Consider the following 15,898-nt stretch of genomic DNA (forward strand, 5'->3'; position numbering starts at 1 on the left):
GAAGTGAAGACCCACTATAAAAAATGTTGTTGAATCACACAGCACATTTTTTCGCACAAATTATGTCTTCTCTGTGACCGTGAATTTTTATATGATGCACAGATTATATATAACTTACTTCTTCCATCATTCAATACAATATATAGGTTGATTATCATACAAAAAAAGATATATTTCATTTAAAAGCAGACTATTTAGAACAACAAATATTTAAACTTTAAAAAGACTGTTTTATTCGACTAATAAATTAGAGGCAACAATTTTTTTTTACTTTTGGTGTTTAATGTATAGTTAAAACAATTTTTAAGCATGATAAGCTTTGCTTTTTGAAGATAGAAATTGAATAAGAATGACAACATACATAAAAGTGAAGCTCAACATGATGTTAAAACAAAACATTTAAAATCGATAGGACAATTTTAACATGCCTAAATTAACGTTAAGAGTTATCCCTTAAGAACGGACGGACATACAGACGGACCACCCCTAAATGTAGAAAAAGCTTCGCTTTTACAAAGAAGTTGTGAGTTTAGGTTTGAGACCTTCAAATTGTATAGATTGGCAATAGACCATTTAAAGCAAAAAGTAGAACTAAAGTTTAATAAAAAGAATCCTGTTTAACATAATTTTATGCATCATTAAAGTTCAATAACATTATTTGTATTTAAAGCAATACTAAAGGAAAAATTTAGCATGATAAATATAAAATACTTAGAAATATAATCATCTTCAAATTGCAATAATCAACGAAAATCCACTTACCTAAAAAATATAAAAATATTATTATAGTTGTAAATGTGTGTAAAAGTCGTCTTACTTTGAATGATATTTTAATGTCATAATAAGCTATTTTCCTAAAAGATGGGTCTACAAACAAATATCGCAATATATGAAAATTTTATTGTAATATACAATTTTTCTATATTTATAAACTATAGCGTTTTTGGATTCTTCAGCTATATCATGTTTTAGGAGGGTGCTGTCATTGAAATCCCCCTTTTGCACGCCTTTACTTTATGTATAGTTCTCTTTTTTAAATCATACAATATAAATTTGTATAGTTGCAAGCTTTAATTTAGGCTTCTATGTCTTCGCTTACTATGTCAATTTTGTTTAAAATTAAGATATGGGTGCTTTTCCTCAAAGTACCTAACCAGCAAAGAACTCCCCCCCCCCTCCACTTATTTTTAAAATAAATTTCAAATTACGAAAGGGGTTAGTTTTTTTACAAATACCTAACCCCCTAATCTTACGTGGCCTATGCCTCCAATGCCTAAACCTTCAGGGCTATCTTGGACCCAATGCAAATACACGAAAAACTACTCAATCCCCTAAATTGTTATTTAATTTTAAACTTAGGGGGTTCCATGCTCGCCTTACACTTTGAGAGAAACCACCAAAATAGCAATTTATCTTAGATTTAAATAAAACAACAAATACACATGGTTAAACACACACAGACACACACATGCACACCAAAGTTTATTTGAGCGCCCAGAAACCACTTTCTCCCTGCTTTCGCCCATCAACGCACATAAACATATAACCTAACTTGACCTAGTGTGCGTGAGAGCGCGGCGCGCGCGTATCGTAAAGCATGTGGGGTAAAGGAGAAAAAATGGGAAAGTGTATTTATAAATTGGTTTTAGTCCAAAAAGTCCTTTTCTAAAGGACATTTAAATAAAAATGCCCCGACTTAAAGCGATATACAGAAAATTTATAACCATAGTGATTTTAAACATTATATTTTTATTGTTATTTAACCAAAATTTATATAATTATATAAATAATGATAGTGAAATATATCCAAAAATTCGCAAGTTAAATGATGATATTTATATAATTTCTGGTTTTTGGGATACAAGAAAAATAATTGGAGAAAATGGGCCAGGAATTTTATTAAATCAAACCGGAAAATTAACAAGGAATACTATATTCATTATTAGCGAATAATAACAAGCAAAATTTTTGTCAAATATTTGTTAATAGGCCTATATTTATTATAGTGAGACAAAAGTATAAAATAAGTTAATAGAAGGGAATTTTTAATACAACGCCACTAAAGGCCCAATAAGATGGGAATAGGGTAACCTATTATATTTTTAAAAAAAGAGTTAAAATGTGGGTGTTGATTTCCCATAGAGAATGGTGGAGGTACTCGCTCCCTCACCTCCCACCCATCTCAATATAAATCTTCCTTGGGTGCGGGACAAAGTGTCTCAAAAATCAGCCATGTGAAGTCATAAAAATGAGGGAGATGAGAGGGAATTGGGAAAGAAAACCCCTAAAAAGAGATAGATAATCACTCATTTTTATGAAGTCACATGGCTGATTTTTTAGACACTATGTCCCGCTACTTCCCTGGACCTTTAGAAAGGCTTAACTGTATAGGAGAACCATATCAGACTAACGGTTAATTGGAACTATTTTTACAAAAGAATTAAGAAAGTAATAGTTATGTTATTTGTATGTGATTATTCTAACAAAAAATTATGGTTTGTTTTAATTGAAAATATGGTTGTAGTGGCCCGAATCATCAGTATATCAGCTGTAAAGAAAGATGAGTTAATAAAGCACAATATCAGAGAACAAACTCCCAAGCAATATCAACAGAATGTTTATAATCTGACGTGCACTATTATTTTACAAGATTTTTCAGAGGTATATATTTAAACAAGGCTAATCATTTCCAGAAGTTATTTAAACTGCAATACATTTAAAAACTTAAGGGGGTTGGCTTAGTAAAGAAGCTAAAAAAGTTTATAATAGCGAATCTTCTTCATAATTTATATTTTATTAACAAATTAACTCTCTAAATTTCACTTTAGTCCGTCCGTAATGCTATGAGGAAATGTGATTTTCTCGGCTGCTATTTAATAAATCATGCTTTTTTTGTAAAAACATCCAGTACCAAAGAGCATCCAGTATTCAACTTGGTCCGCACGTCTTCGATTATGCTAATAAAAAATATTTTGATGTGTAAAGGTTTTTAATTTTCCGTTAATTATGCTCCGCCAATCAAAATTAAATTATAAAACATCTATTCGTACTGTTGTAATTTCATATGTCTTGAATCTTGATTTAATCCACCTCTGTACAATTTTAGGTTGCGGGTAAAATCAATGCAACAATCTTTGAAGAAAGAACAGGAAATTTTGATTAAATCTAATTAATTCTTTGTTTATTGACATATTTTAAAACTGGGATAACCACATGATTCTATAGGGAATGGAAGACAATGGCCTATAAATTTATGCACATCCCCAATCATGATAAAAAAATTAACATATTATGTAGATTTCAATAAGTGGTCAAAAGATTTAGACACTCAACTTCATGAACTAACTAATCAAAATTCAATAAAAGTCCTCAAAGTTATTAAACCATCCAATAATAAACCATAGAAGAAAAAAAACGATTTGTAAAACTGTAGGTGCTAGTGTAATAAACAGCCCAATGTCCCCTCCATCCCTCATCCCTGCAATAACCTCCATAAATATATCAAATTAAAAAAGCAGGCTATTTAAGATTAGGTTTCTTAAAAATCAAATCAAAATTAAAATCAAATTGTAATGTCTATCAGATGTAAAATATGCTGGTACATTTCTGAAATGTGTGCCACTGGTTCAATTCCAGGGTATTCCAATATCTGTCACATTAAGTACAGGTATGGTATACTAATAATATTATAATGGTAACAGGATGATTGTCTGTCTGTGTGCTGGGAAGGTCCAGGGAATGTTTATAACTATATATCTATGTTGGGGGAGGGTAACTTCGCCCTCATGAGAGAATTTGCACTAATTTACACTGATACACCCCTCCCACTAAAACATCTAAGGGTTGTTTAAAATCCTGTGCACGCCACTAACTGGTACCCAAAGTTTTAGAACCACACTATCTTATTTGTCAAAACTTTGGGTACTTTAATTAAATTTTAATTTTGTTCCAAACTAGTAGTGCTAAACTTTTCAACCAATAATTGTAATATACAGAAGGAGAATCTTGTGGGAATAGTCCCTTTCGTGGCAACGCTCCTTAAGGGGCGATTCGTCGTATTTTTAAAATGGCTTTTTATAAGTTAATTTAGGTTAGGTTAGGTGATTGCCCCACAGGGTTAGGCAATTGGCCCCGCAGGGTTAGAGCCCCCCCCCCCCCCGGGGATAGAAATAGGAGAAAACTTACTGTGAAAAATACGATGAATCACCCCTTAAGGTGCGTTGTCACGAAAGAGACTATACCCAATCTTGTTTATCATCATTGGAGATGTAATCAATTTTTCCTCCATTGTCTTGTCCTTAAAGATCCCTATTTATTTTAGGAAAAGAGAGCTTAGAAGTTGAATTATCAACAATTGATAAAGAAAAAAATGTAGATAATGTAGAGACTAAGACTGAAAATAATGTGGGTGTATGTGTTAGGGCCCTTTTTGGTCCTTATCATAACCTCAGACAATTAGGTATGTTTTTCTTTTGTATCACAGTGCGTATGAAGGTGCTTTGACTTTAGTGTCAAAACCTAAATTGGAACATAGTGCATTTCATCACCCTAGGTTATGTAATTCATTTCACTTTTTAATAAAATCTAAAATGCAGCCGTTTTTGAGAAAATTAGATTTGAAAATTTCAAGTTCAATTTTCATCCAAGGAGTTACTGCATAGTCATGACAAGAAAAGCAAAGATTATTTATTTTAAATTTTGAACAACTTTGCTTTTATAAAGTCTGTCATAAAACCTCTCTATATTTGATTTATTTCAGGCTGAATTTCCGTGACCTTAGCAAAGCAACCAATAAAAATGGCCATGAATCAACTCACTTCAGGAGTGGTTTTATGAAGAACTTTATAAAAGCAAACTTGTTCAAAATTTTAAATAAATAATCTTTGCTTTTCTTGTCATGGTTAATGCGATAACTCCTAGTGGGTGAAAATTGAACTTGAAATTTTCAAATCTAATTTTCTCAAAAACGGCTGCATTTTAGATTTTATTGAAAAGTGTAGGTAATGAAGTTACCTAACCTAGGGTAATGAAATGCGATATGTTTCAATTTAGGTTCTGACACTAAAGTCAAAGCACCTTCGAACGCAGTGTGGTATGTTTATAACAAATAACGGATATAGAATCCGTGGATATTGTGACAAGGGAAATTTTTCATTTTTTAAAGATGCTAATATAGTCCTTAGCTATTGGTAAAAACGTTTATCCATGGTTAGGGGGATGTTAAAGTCATAAGGGGGGTTATCTTAGCCAGCTGGGATAAAAATTTTATTAGGGTATGCGAGAAACTCTCACAATATCCATGTATTCTATATCTATTTTTATAACTAATGAATCTCCTTATGATTGTCAATAAAATACCAACTCTTTTATGAATGGACAATTTTTGCACATGTTTTTTAGTAGCGAAGCTACTCTATGAGTGTCCTTTATTATGCGTTCTGTCCCCTTAGAGAATATTCTAATGAAATAAAAGGCAAAATTCAGAAAATCTTCATCCTATTCTATTTGTAGCTAAGCCATTCTATAATTTACTTTATTTGTCTGTCTAGCCTTCATTTAGTCCGTCAGAGACAGGCTGTAACGCTGTAAAAAAAAAATAGTTTTTTTTCTCGGATGCTTTTTAAGACAGACGGCTGACATTTTATGTGGGAAATCCCTTCACCAATGATCATCCAGTATATAACTTAAATGGTCTGTCAGCAATGCATCAAAAACATATGTTAAGGTTTCGTGATTTTTTGTTGTTTTATTCTTAATTTATGACCACTGGACATCTGCTTTTTAAATATCTTTGATATAATGAAATTTAAATTGTTTTTAGGTCAATTTATAAGTTACTACCACTCGATGTTCAATGTTACAACATTCAACTTTAATCTTCTTGATGTGACACCAGAAATTGAGCTTCTACTTAGAACTCTAAGAAGAAATTTAATTAAACAGGGCATCACTATTAATTTAGGTATTTATAACTCTTTAATTTTCACAAGAAAGCTTCTTTTTAACTTTTTGTTATTTTGTAGTCCTGTTAAAAAATAATGTGTTTTCCATATATTTTTGCTAATGGTAGTCAAAGCGGATATCTTAATTACATGCTGTTAAAATATTTTCTCGTATTCATTCGAATCCGGTGGATAGGAACCGGTTCTCATCCATACGAAAAAACCATGTCTAGTATCGTATTATATCCAGCTTTCTACGAATATAAAAATGTACAATCATAAGATTAAAACCAGTTTTTTTAGCCGGTGCAAAAAAACTAGTAAAGTTTTAATCTCATAATTGTACTTTCTATATCCACGGAAAGCGATAATACGATGCGAGAAATAACTATTCTTACATCAAATTTTAAACAAAAGAATACCAAAAGTTTTCTAAATTCATTCGTTGACTAATATTGATTAGTTTGTTCAAATTAGCAGTGTTACAACTTTAGTTGATACAACTAATATAAGTGTCCAAACTTTTCGAATTATTATTTTGATCACCAAAAGGGGTAGTAATGTTGATTATAATTGTGAAGTTGAACATAAATTTATCGTCCATTGTTTTATTCTCAAAGTTCCCCATTTAAAGCATAATATTGAAATATTTAACGCTATCCTGATAATTATATGAATCGTGCGTGTGTAGGTATATGGAATTTAGATGAAGAGCTACAAGATTGGAAGGTTTTATGGGACTATGGGGCTCTTACAGTTCTCAATGACTGTCTGTACAGGTGCCCTTTTCATATCTTTAATGAACAGAACTATATATTTTGCTTTCCCTAAAACGCCTTAGGGGGAAGGTTTTTGTGCTCGCTTGCAAGGCACTTTGATGGAGAGCGCCAGACGTGTTGAAAAGCATTTAAATATCTAGAAATTTTAAAAACCTTTTCAATGGAATTGAACTCGAAATTACTTTAAATATGTACTTATGTAGAAAAAAGGCTCAATATTTAACTTGCATTGATATCCTAAATTAAAAAAGAAATGAAGATATAAAAACCTATTTAATTATGTCTTTAATTTCAGTACTATGGCCAGTACAGATCTTATCTACATTGTGGATTTGGATGAGTTTATAGTGCCTCGTAGGAACCTCTCTCCTAATACAACAGCTAAGCTGCTAGAAATAGCAGCGGCGGCTCCCCGGGCCCTGGCATCTGAGGGCAAGCAGCCGGATGCGCTGCTCTTCAGAAATACATTCTTTTGTTCTGAATTCAATAAAAATGTTGATTTTGATGAGGACTTTAATATTTTCAACATTTTTAACAGACAGGTATAGAGATTTTTTATTGTCATTTTGTTTCCTTTCTGCTATTCAAGATAGAAGACTATTTTTTGTAAAAATATTTCTGACCAATGCACAGCACATATACTCCATAAATAACTTGGTCCGTCGGTCTATCGGTACTGCACTGGAAAATAAGTTCTATAGAAAATATGTGAAAGATAGGTTGCTGAAATTACATGTGAAGATTTATATCTTATCATCTACTCTACAACACATTATGTCCGACTGTCAGTCTGTCGTGCTTTCTTTTTTTGTTATTAGCTTGGCTGCTCTCCCTTACTTTTCATCACTGCTTTATCCCTATTTATTTGATTCTCAAGAACGGTTTCATTGTCCTGCTGAGTTAAAGTAATAGTCTTATTATATGGTATCTTGTTTGAATTAATTGTTGATATAGGTTTCAAATAGTATAATTATCTTTTGGTATTAATGTTAACCTAACTAAATATCCTACAAATACATTTTTGTAATATCATGTCAGTTTTTACTTCCAGGTTTAATAGGATTTTTTAAATTATAACTAAATAGCTGCGTAAATAATCTTCTTAAAAAAACTTATTTAGGAATCTATATGGAGTTATCAATTTCGGGCAAAGATGTTGATAAAATCTAAAGCTGTTGTCTCAATTGGTCATCATAGGTAAGATTTAATGTGATTATATATGTAATTATCGGCTTTTGCCCCTAAAGGCCCCTAGAGGCACTCCAGTTAAAAAGAGTAGTTGACCAAGCACTTTACATTTCAGTAAAAAGAAAAAAAATATTCCCATGGTCCATTTCTTTTTGGAGGGTGGAGAATGGTACACCTTCCCCCCCCCCACCACCACCACAAATAAAGTCTGAGTAAAATAAAATTAGACTGATACTTTATTAGATATTTGGGGGTAAGTTGGTAAGTTGACCGTCTACTTTCAATTTTAGCATTAAAAAAAAGATTTTTTGGGTGGAGTGATTTTTTCCATTAGTTAGCGAGATTTTAAGCTACAGACAGACAAACATCCTGTTAATTTAATTTAGAGATTTGTTACTAATAGTTACATCTTCAGTTTTTCTATATCTAGAATCTTCGATTGGGTAAATCCTTCAAATTCATTCAATGTGAATTTTCCAAAGCAGGTATAATTGTTATTCTAGGTTATTAAAGTACAAAACAGTGCATAAAATATGTGAATAAAATATGTTTAATAATATTATTTTTTGTGTGCTTATATTGAAATGTTGTCAAAATCCTCTTCGGATTTTTTCAATTTTGAAAATTTTTATGTTCTCCCCCCCCCCCCATACATTCCTAAAAATTAATGCCCTCTGACCGCAGCGCTCGACCCCTTAGCCTGACTAGCTGCAGTGCAAGGCCCTCTAGTAATATAACCTTGCCTAACAGTAACCTAACTTGTAGAAAAAAAAACTTAATCAAAACTGAAAAATAAAACGCCGAAATACTTATAAAAAGGTAATTGTTACCGTAAAAGAAGGCGTCTTAACTTTTTTGCTTTTTATTTAAGATAGCTAGCCGGTTCTTTTAGTAAGTAATAGTTGTAAAATGGTCCATAGAATTCAAATATGCAATCGGTATTTTTGTAGACCTCTTATTTTTGAAGTAATTTAAGTTTTTTAAAAAAATAATTAAGTCAGTTTTAAGGTACTAAAACGCAACAAAATGAAAGAAGAAAATTGCCAGTATGAACAAAAATAGTAAGATCTTTAATTTGACACCTTACTTTTAAAATTCTGTTGAGTAAATATTGAAAAAATCAATTTTTTTAACTTTGGTTTAATAAAAACTTTAAACCTAAATATTTTCTCAAACAGACATAAAAAAATATGGGTTCATATATACCTTTAGAATCAGAAAAATATTACAAATTCATTCTAAGCAAAATTGAAAAAGTTTTATAAAACTATAATAAAAAATATAAGTTTATTTTAAGAATCATAATTTTCGGCTTTAAAGGGTTGACTTGAACAAAACCTGAACAAAACCTAAACAAATGTACATACACTGTAACAGATATTTTTTAAACACAAGAAACAATAATGCATTTTTAACTGCATTGTTTTGAAGTTTATAAACAGACTGAAGCATATTTGTTCATACTTTTTCATTATTTACATGTTATGTAAGTAACACTTTTTTTATTGTACAGGGTCATTCAAGAGAAATGATTTTTTTAAAAACTTAATTATGCATAGAAAATAAAACAATTATGTAAAATGCTTTTTATATTTGGAAAACCTATTATGAGACATTTATGTTACAAATATTTAAAAATTATTATTTCAGCAAATTATGCCCAAAAAACCGGTTTTTCCAAAGACCTTTTTTTCGAAGATTTATGGATTTAAAGGGTGTGCAAAAAATACACACATTTTTAAATTTCAAATTGCGTGACTTATGTTAATAGTAGAAAAATATTGCGCACACCGTTGGAATCGTCATAAGCTCTAGTTTTTGAAAATATAAGACCTGTTTTTGTGCTATTTGTAGTTTAGGAGCTACATTGAAAAATGTGAGAAAAAGGTTGCAAAAATTTAAGTAATTGGAACATTTTACCTCGTAGCTCTTATACTATACATAGCACAGGAATGGTTTTTATATATTAAAAAACTAGAGATTATGACGATTCTAACGATATGCATAACATTTTTCTACTATTAATACAAACCGCGCAATTAAAATTTCAAAAAGGTGCGCATATTTTTACAACTCTAAAATCAATAAATGTTCGAAAAAAAAGGCCTTTGGAAAAACCGGTTTTTAGGGCATAATTTGTTGAAATAATCATTTTCAAATATTTGAAACATAAATGTCTCATAATTATTGTTTTATTTATTACATTATTGTTTTATTTTCTATGCATAATTAAGTTTTTAAAAAAATCATTTCTCTTGAATGACCCTGTAGTATCTATTGTATATATTGTATGAACATTATCCTTTTTTTTGTCAATTCTATTGGTTAAGTTTTAGGTGAAGCTTCCTGATTCGTCAATTTTTGAGATTTTTGATTGGCTAGTTTAATAGTTAAGATTAAGTGTTGCCTGTAAAAATATAATATTTTAGGCCATTTTTATTTTTTAAAGTTTTTACTTTTTTTCAATTTTGCTTAGAATGGATTTGTAATATTTTTCTGATTCTAAAGGTATACACGGTGTTTCAGAAAAAACTGCGTTTTCCATTTTTCTGACACAACCAGAAGGAATACAGAAAAAACGATTATATGTCCTTATTCTCTGTAAAAAAATAAACAAAATTTATAACAGATGTTTTTCATTATCTCTAAAAATACGGCCTCTATGATAGGTACATAGTTTCCAAAAATGCTTTATGTGAAAATGTTGTGCAAGAAAAATTAAAATAACTCTTCTATTATGTATAAAAAAATCGTAGAATTTCAATATTAATTTAGAAAAAGGTATAAGAAAAGTACCTTAATGAGTTTTAAAGGTGAAATGCTTTTTAGATCCTCACAAAAGCATTTTTAAGAAACTGCAATTTGTCATTTTTTCACATTTCTTGATTGTGATGCATTTGCAGTAAAAGAATCTTCTTTAATAACGTAGGTTATAGTAAAAAGAAAAAACTCCTTTTTATTTGACAAAAAAATCTCTAAAGACAAAAAAGTTATTGAAGTTTGAATTTTTTTTATTAAAGCATTTAATTACAAATTATGGATAAATTATGAGTTTATATCTTAACCTGTCAATCAAATTAAAGGATTATAGGAATAAATGAGGGGTGGGGATTTACGAACATGAGCAATTTTTAAGGTCATGTTTTTTAAGTATACAAAAAGAAAAACTGAATATTTGTTTTCAGTGAGGAAATTTTGTTTGCTTAAATAACATTCTATTGCAACAAAAAGGTGATGTTAGCAAATAATTTCTTGAATAAAATCATAAAACGTTTTTTCATTTAATTTTCATTTTTTTCACTGTTGTGTTTTTATTTGACATTAAAAATAAAAATCATAAAAAATCTTCCAAATCAAAGAGAAAAAATCTTTGAATTATTGGTCAATTTAAGTTCAAAGATTTTTTTATTGTAAAAAGTTAATTTTTTAAAAATATTTTAGAAAAAAAATCTTCTAACAAAAAAAAATTATCATAATCCAAGATGGCGTCAATACATGTAAAATAATATTTTCAAAACAAAAAATTAAAACTTGAATATCTTTTTTCACAGATTGAATTTCAAAAATCGGTCTGACAGTTTTTCCAAAGTCAGTATGATCTATCAAATGAAAAAGGTTTGAAACTGATAGAACATTTCTTTATACTAAAACATATTTTTTCTCCCGTTTTTTCCCACACTTCCAAAAAATGAAATTCAATGAAAATTAAATGGTTCTCACGTTAAAAAAAATTTTCTCACAGGTCCGAAAAATGAATTTAAATGAAAATCATATGTACCATTTAAATCAAAATAAATGGTTCCCACATTCTAAAAATTTTCCCACGCTTGACATTCTTGAAAAATGCTAAATAAATGGACATTTAAACAAACCAAAGATCGCGTTTTTTGCAATGGAATGAAATTTTTAGTGTAATTGGAAGAAAATTGTATTGGCCGTATTAAGGTGTTGTTTTCAAGTGAATAAATTTTTGAAAAACCAACCTTAAGGTACAAAATTCTACCAGAAAAAAAGCATCATACGCATCTTTTGAAATATTTATGCTTTAAAATGCGCTGTTATTTTTAGAGATATTAAAATCACATGTAACAATTTCGATGCATATTTTTATAGAGAATATTGACATATAATTATTTTTTTTGTACTCCTAATGGTTGTTTCCCAAATTCGGAAAACGCAGTTTTTTCTGAAACGCTCTGTATATGAACCCATATTGTTTTTGTCTGTTTGAGAAAATATTTAGGTTTAAAGTTTTTATTAAACCGAGGTTAAAAAAATAAATTTTTTCAATAATTACTCAACAGAATTTTAAAAGTAAGGTGTCAAATTAAAGATCTTACTATTTTTGTTCATACTGGCAATTTTCTTCTTATATTTTGTTGCGTTTAAGTACCTTAAAACCGACTTAATTATTTTTTTTAAAAACTTAAATTACTTCAAAAATAAGAGGTCTACATAAAAACCGATTGCATATCTAAATTCTATGGACAATTTTACATCCACTACTTACTAAAAGAACCGGCTAGCTATCTTAAATAAAAAGCAAAAAAGTTATGACGCCTTTTCATACTCACAGAATTTTTAGAAATGAAGCTACTATATAATTTTCTTTGTCTGTTCGTCAGTCCGTATAGCTTTGGAGGAATTGTGATTTTCTCTGCTGCTATAAAAGATGGATGGCTGAATTTTTTTTGTGAATATTCCCTAGTATACGGTAAACTTAATCCGTCGATCTGTCAGTTACCTTCAATGAACCATTAATCATCTGCTCTTGAAATCTACTTTTCCGAATTTCCATTGAATCTTTGCTTCGCTACTTATGTATGTTGTCATTCTTGTTCATTAAAATAATTTTGTTTCAACAAGGATGCCCTTCTCCATCACTACCGAGATTGCAAAGATGTCAAAAAAGGATTCAACGGCCGCGGAACACCTGTTTTGGGGTAAGCATAAATATTTTAAGGTGTTATTTTTTTTATCATATTCTCTCCCTGTCTTTTCCTTTTCATGATCTCCAAACATCTCCTCCATAACTCACTTTTTCTATTTGTCCGTACATGAATTTTTGTACTTTACTACTTATAGATGTTGTTTTCTTTGATACTAGCGGCTATGCCCCCGGCCCTAGAGACCTCTAGGGGCACTTGAGGAGGGGAGAGTCGAGTTTTATAACCTAATTTATTATTTTAGATTTGAAAAGAATAAGTAAAAAAAAGTTTTTTTGGGGGGGCGGAAAAATTTTTTTTTAGGGGGGGGGGTAATTTTTTTCTAGGGCGATTTCTCTTGGGAGGATGGTGGTTCCCTCCCCCAAAATAGTTATAAAGCTTCCCAGGACCTATGAGAAGCTACCCGGTTAAGGAGAACCCGATCGGTTCAGCGGTTAGCGAGATCCTTTGGTACAAACAGACACACAAACAAACAAACAAACACACAGACAAAAGACATTCTGTTACTTTAGTATAAGGATAGTAGCAAAGCTACTCTTTTTGATTGCATGTGAACAACCGGCTTTCTGTCAAAAATACTAAAATCTTGAAATAAGAAATAAGAAAAATGGACCCATAGATATTTCTATAACTTACAATTTTATTTAAAATCCTTGCAGCAGAAAATTAACCTTTCCAAAGTAAATAGAGAATACATATTTTTTCACAAATGTCATGTGAGAATTTTGTTGACAAAATTTTGACATTTACTGTATATTTTTACATTTAATGAACTAAAGTACATATGTTTGTTTTTCTATATTTTTGATAAAGGTAAAAAAAATGGCTTTTGATACAATATGCGCGTTTTTTTTCCTTTAGAAATATTAAAAGAATTTTTTGAGCGGTTTTCAACAAAGTAACAACCGAGCACAGACTTTGCAACAAAAAAAACAAAAAATAGGATTTGTTTACTTTAGGTCAGGTTGGGATTTTATAATGGATACAGGGTAGCCCCGCAAGGCTATATATAAGTTAGGCATCAAGAGAAAAACTAAATCCCGCAATTTATTTTCGATTTTCGAAGTTAGGTGCGGGGAGGTTTCTTAGCTCGCTAGGCACTTAAAGGACTTTAACCTCTTTTTATTACATCACATTACATACTTAGTGATGGTAATTTTGAATTTTTGAATTTAATTGTAAAAATGGAAAAGCATCCTACGACTTAAATTTAAAAATATAATACTCAAAAAAAACCTTATTACTTTGTATAATGGAAAGGAAATGGTAATTTTAATTTCAGAGAGAAACGAGTAGTGGACAAAACTGTAACCAAGCACAACCATATCCAACAATCAAATATACATCAAATTATAAATCATATCATTAATGAAATAGAAGATAAATATTTGTGATACAAAATAAAGTTTTTATTTTTTATATTTGTATTTTAACAAGGATGATAATGTTCTTCAAGGGATGCGCATTATTATTTACAAATTAGGGGAATAGTTCCTTTCGTAACATCGCCCCATAAGGGGCGATTCGTCGTATTTTTAAAATGGCTTTTTATAGGGTATTTTAGTTTAGGTTAGGTTATATTGGGATAGGTGATTGCCCCATAGGGTTAGGTAATTGGCCCCGCAGGGGCTAGAAATAGGAGAAAAGCTACTGTGAAAAATACAAAGAATCGCCCCATAAGGTGCGATGTTACGAAAGGGACTATACCCCAAATTAGTAACAACTTTTTTAATGTTCAACAATTTTTAAGTCAGAATAAATATTTGGATCTATTGCAGTTCACGGTAAAATGCTCCTGGTGACGATTATGTCCAAAAATCTATGAACTTTAAAGACTGCTAGCGGCCAAACGTCTGAACATATATGTTATTTTTCCACAAAATTTTAGCCGAAAAAAAAGAGGCCTTGAAATAATCTGGTATAACCATTACTCAAAAGTGTACAGTTATCTCGCAGCGCACATATATGCGCGAAAAAAAGACTTATTTTATGCATTTTTATAAGCTTTTCCTGTGTATCTTCACTATTCTATCTCATGGGCGTCTAATGTAACTATTACAAATCACAATAATACAGGAAGCTGAATATGAACATACCTACATTTTTGTAATTGATAATATAGAGATTCTTAGCGTATAACATTGTACCGAATTAACCAGAAAGCTAAAACCAAGTTTGAAACTGACATTGGACATTTTTACACGGAGCATTAGAAAGATTATCGTAAATAGTTTTGGATGTTTTCATGGGAAGATTGATTTAAACATTGAAAGAATTCATTGAAAATCTAATCTTGTAGAGGGAGAAAGTGACTAAAAAATCAGGCATGTGACGTCATAAAAATGAGGGAGATGAGAGGAGAAGTGGGAAAGAGAACCTCTAAAAAAGAGATGGATAATCCCTGCTATGACGTAACATGGCTGTTATTTTAGTCTCTTTGTTCATCTACCTCATTTTAATGAGTTTGCTAAAACTTTCCAGTGCTTTTAAAAATGTTAATTTTTCCACTACTAACAAAAAACATTGAAAGCAGGTTAAGCCCAAGGGAAAAAATGGAAGCCTCGGGCTGAAACATTGCCTCATTATTTTTCAATGGTATTATTATTATATGATTCTAACTCTTCTGTTGAACCCTCCCCCCTCATAAATTTTTAAAGGCAGGGAAATCTTGATTGCAGCTGAACCCAGAGAGGGAGGAGACATTGGGCTGTTTATTAAACTAGTCCCCAAAGTTTTATAATAACATTTTAGTATTTGTTTGCTTTACAATTTTAATTGGTTGGTTCATTAAGTTATGTGTCCAAACGAATTATCCAATAGCTAAACTACAGAAGGGGTTATTTAGTCTATAATCATTGAGGATGTAAATCAATTTATCGGCCATCGTCTCATCCCTTTCGATCCCTAAGCTAAAATAACGAATAGCGTAGCACCTCTATGCTAGAACACTTACATTTGGACGCTTAAGCTTGTAATGCTCATCCTCCAAGCCTCTTATGTTGGCGTACTTGAAGGTTTTAACGGCCTGGGTGCACATTTTCAA

General features: G+C 30.6%; 1 protein-coding gene and 1 long non-coding RNA gene across 2 annotated transcripts in view; one reads left to right on the forward strand and one right to left on the reverse strand.

Moving 5' to 3' along the window:
* LOC145324913 (uncharacterized) overlaps positions 1-15,898 on the reverse strand; it is a 63,664-nt gene that overhangs the window by 40,829 nt on the left and 6,937 nt on the right. The window lies entirely within an intron of this gene.
* Positions 2,515-14,249, forward strand: LOC145324010 (uncharacterized). Its single transcript, XM_080166645.1, has 11 exons — positions 2,515-2,661; positions 3,107-3,113; positions 3,584-3,667; positions 4,322-4,459; positions 5,822-5,962; positions 6,634-6,721; positions 7,017-7,263; positions 7,842-7,918; positions 8,340-8,394; positions 12,776-12,852; positions 14,138-14,249. Exons 1-11 carry the CDS (start codon positions 2,515-2,517, stop codon positions 14,247-14,249), a joined length of 1,173 nt encoding a protein of 390 aa, XP_080022771.1.

The sequence above is a fragment of the Acartia tonsa genome, chromosome 7, assembly GCF_053477335.1.
Source record: "Acartia tonsa isolate MP-2025a chromosome 7, ASM5347733v1, whole genome shotgun sequence".
Taxonomy (NCBI): Eukaryota; Metazoa; Arthropoda; class Copepoda; order Calanoida; family Acartiidae; genus Acartia; species Acartia tonsa.

Excerpts from the sequence above, each read along its gene's own strand:
- LOC145324010 (XM_080166645.1), top strand. The coding sequence starts at position 2,515 with ATGGTTGTAGTGGCCCGAATCATCAGTATATCAGCTGTAAAGAAAGAT. Across the intron at positions 4,460-5,821 it reads TCATAACCTCAGACAATTAG|GTCAATTTATAAGTTACTAC; the intron begins GTATGTTTTTCT and ends AATTGTTTTTAG. Across the intron at positions 7,264-7,841 it reads TCAACATTTTTAACAGACAG|GAATCTATATGGAGTTATCA; the intron begins GTATAGAGATTT and ends AAACTTATTTAG.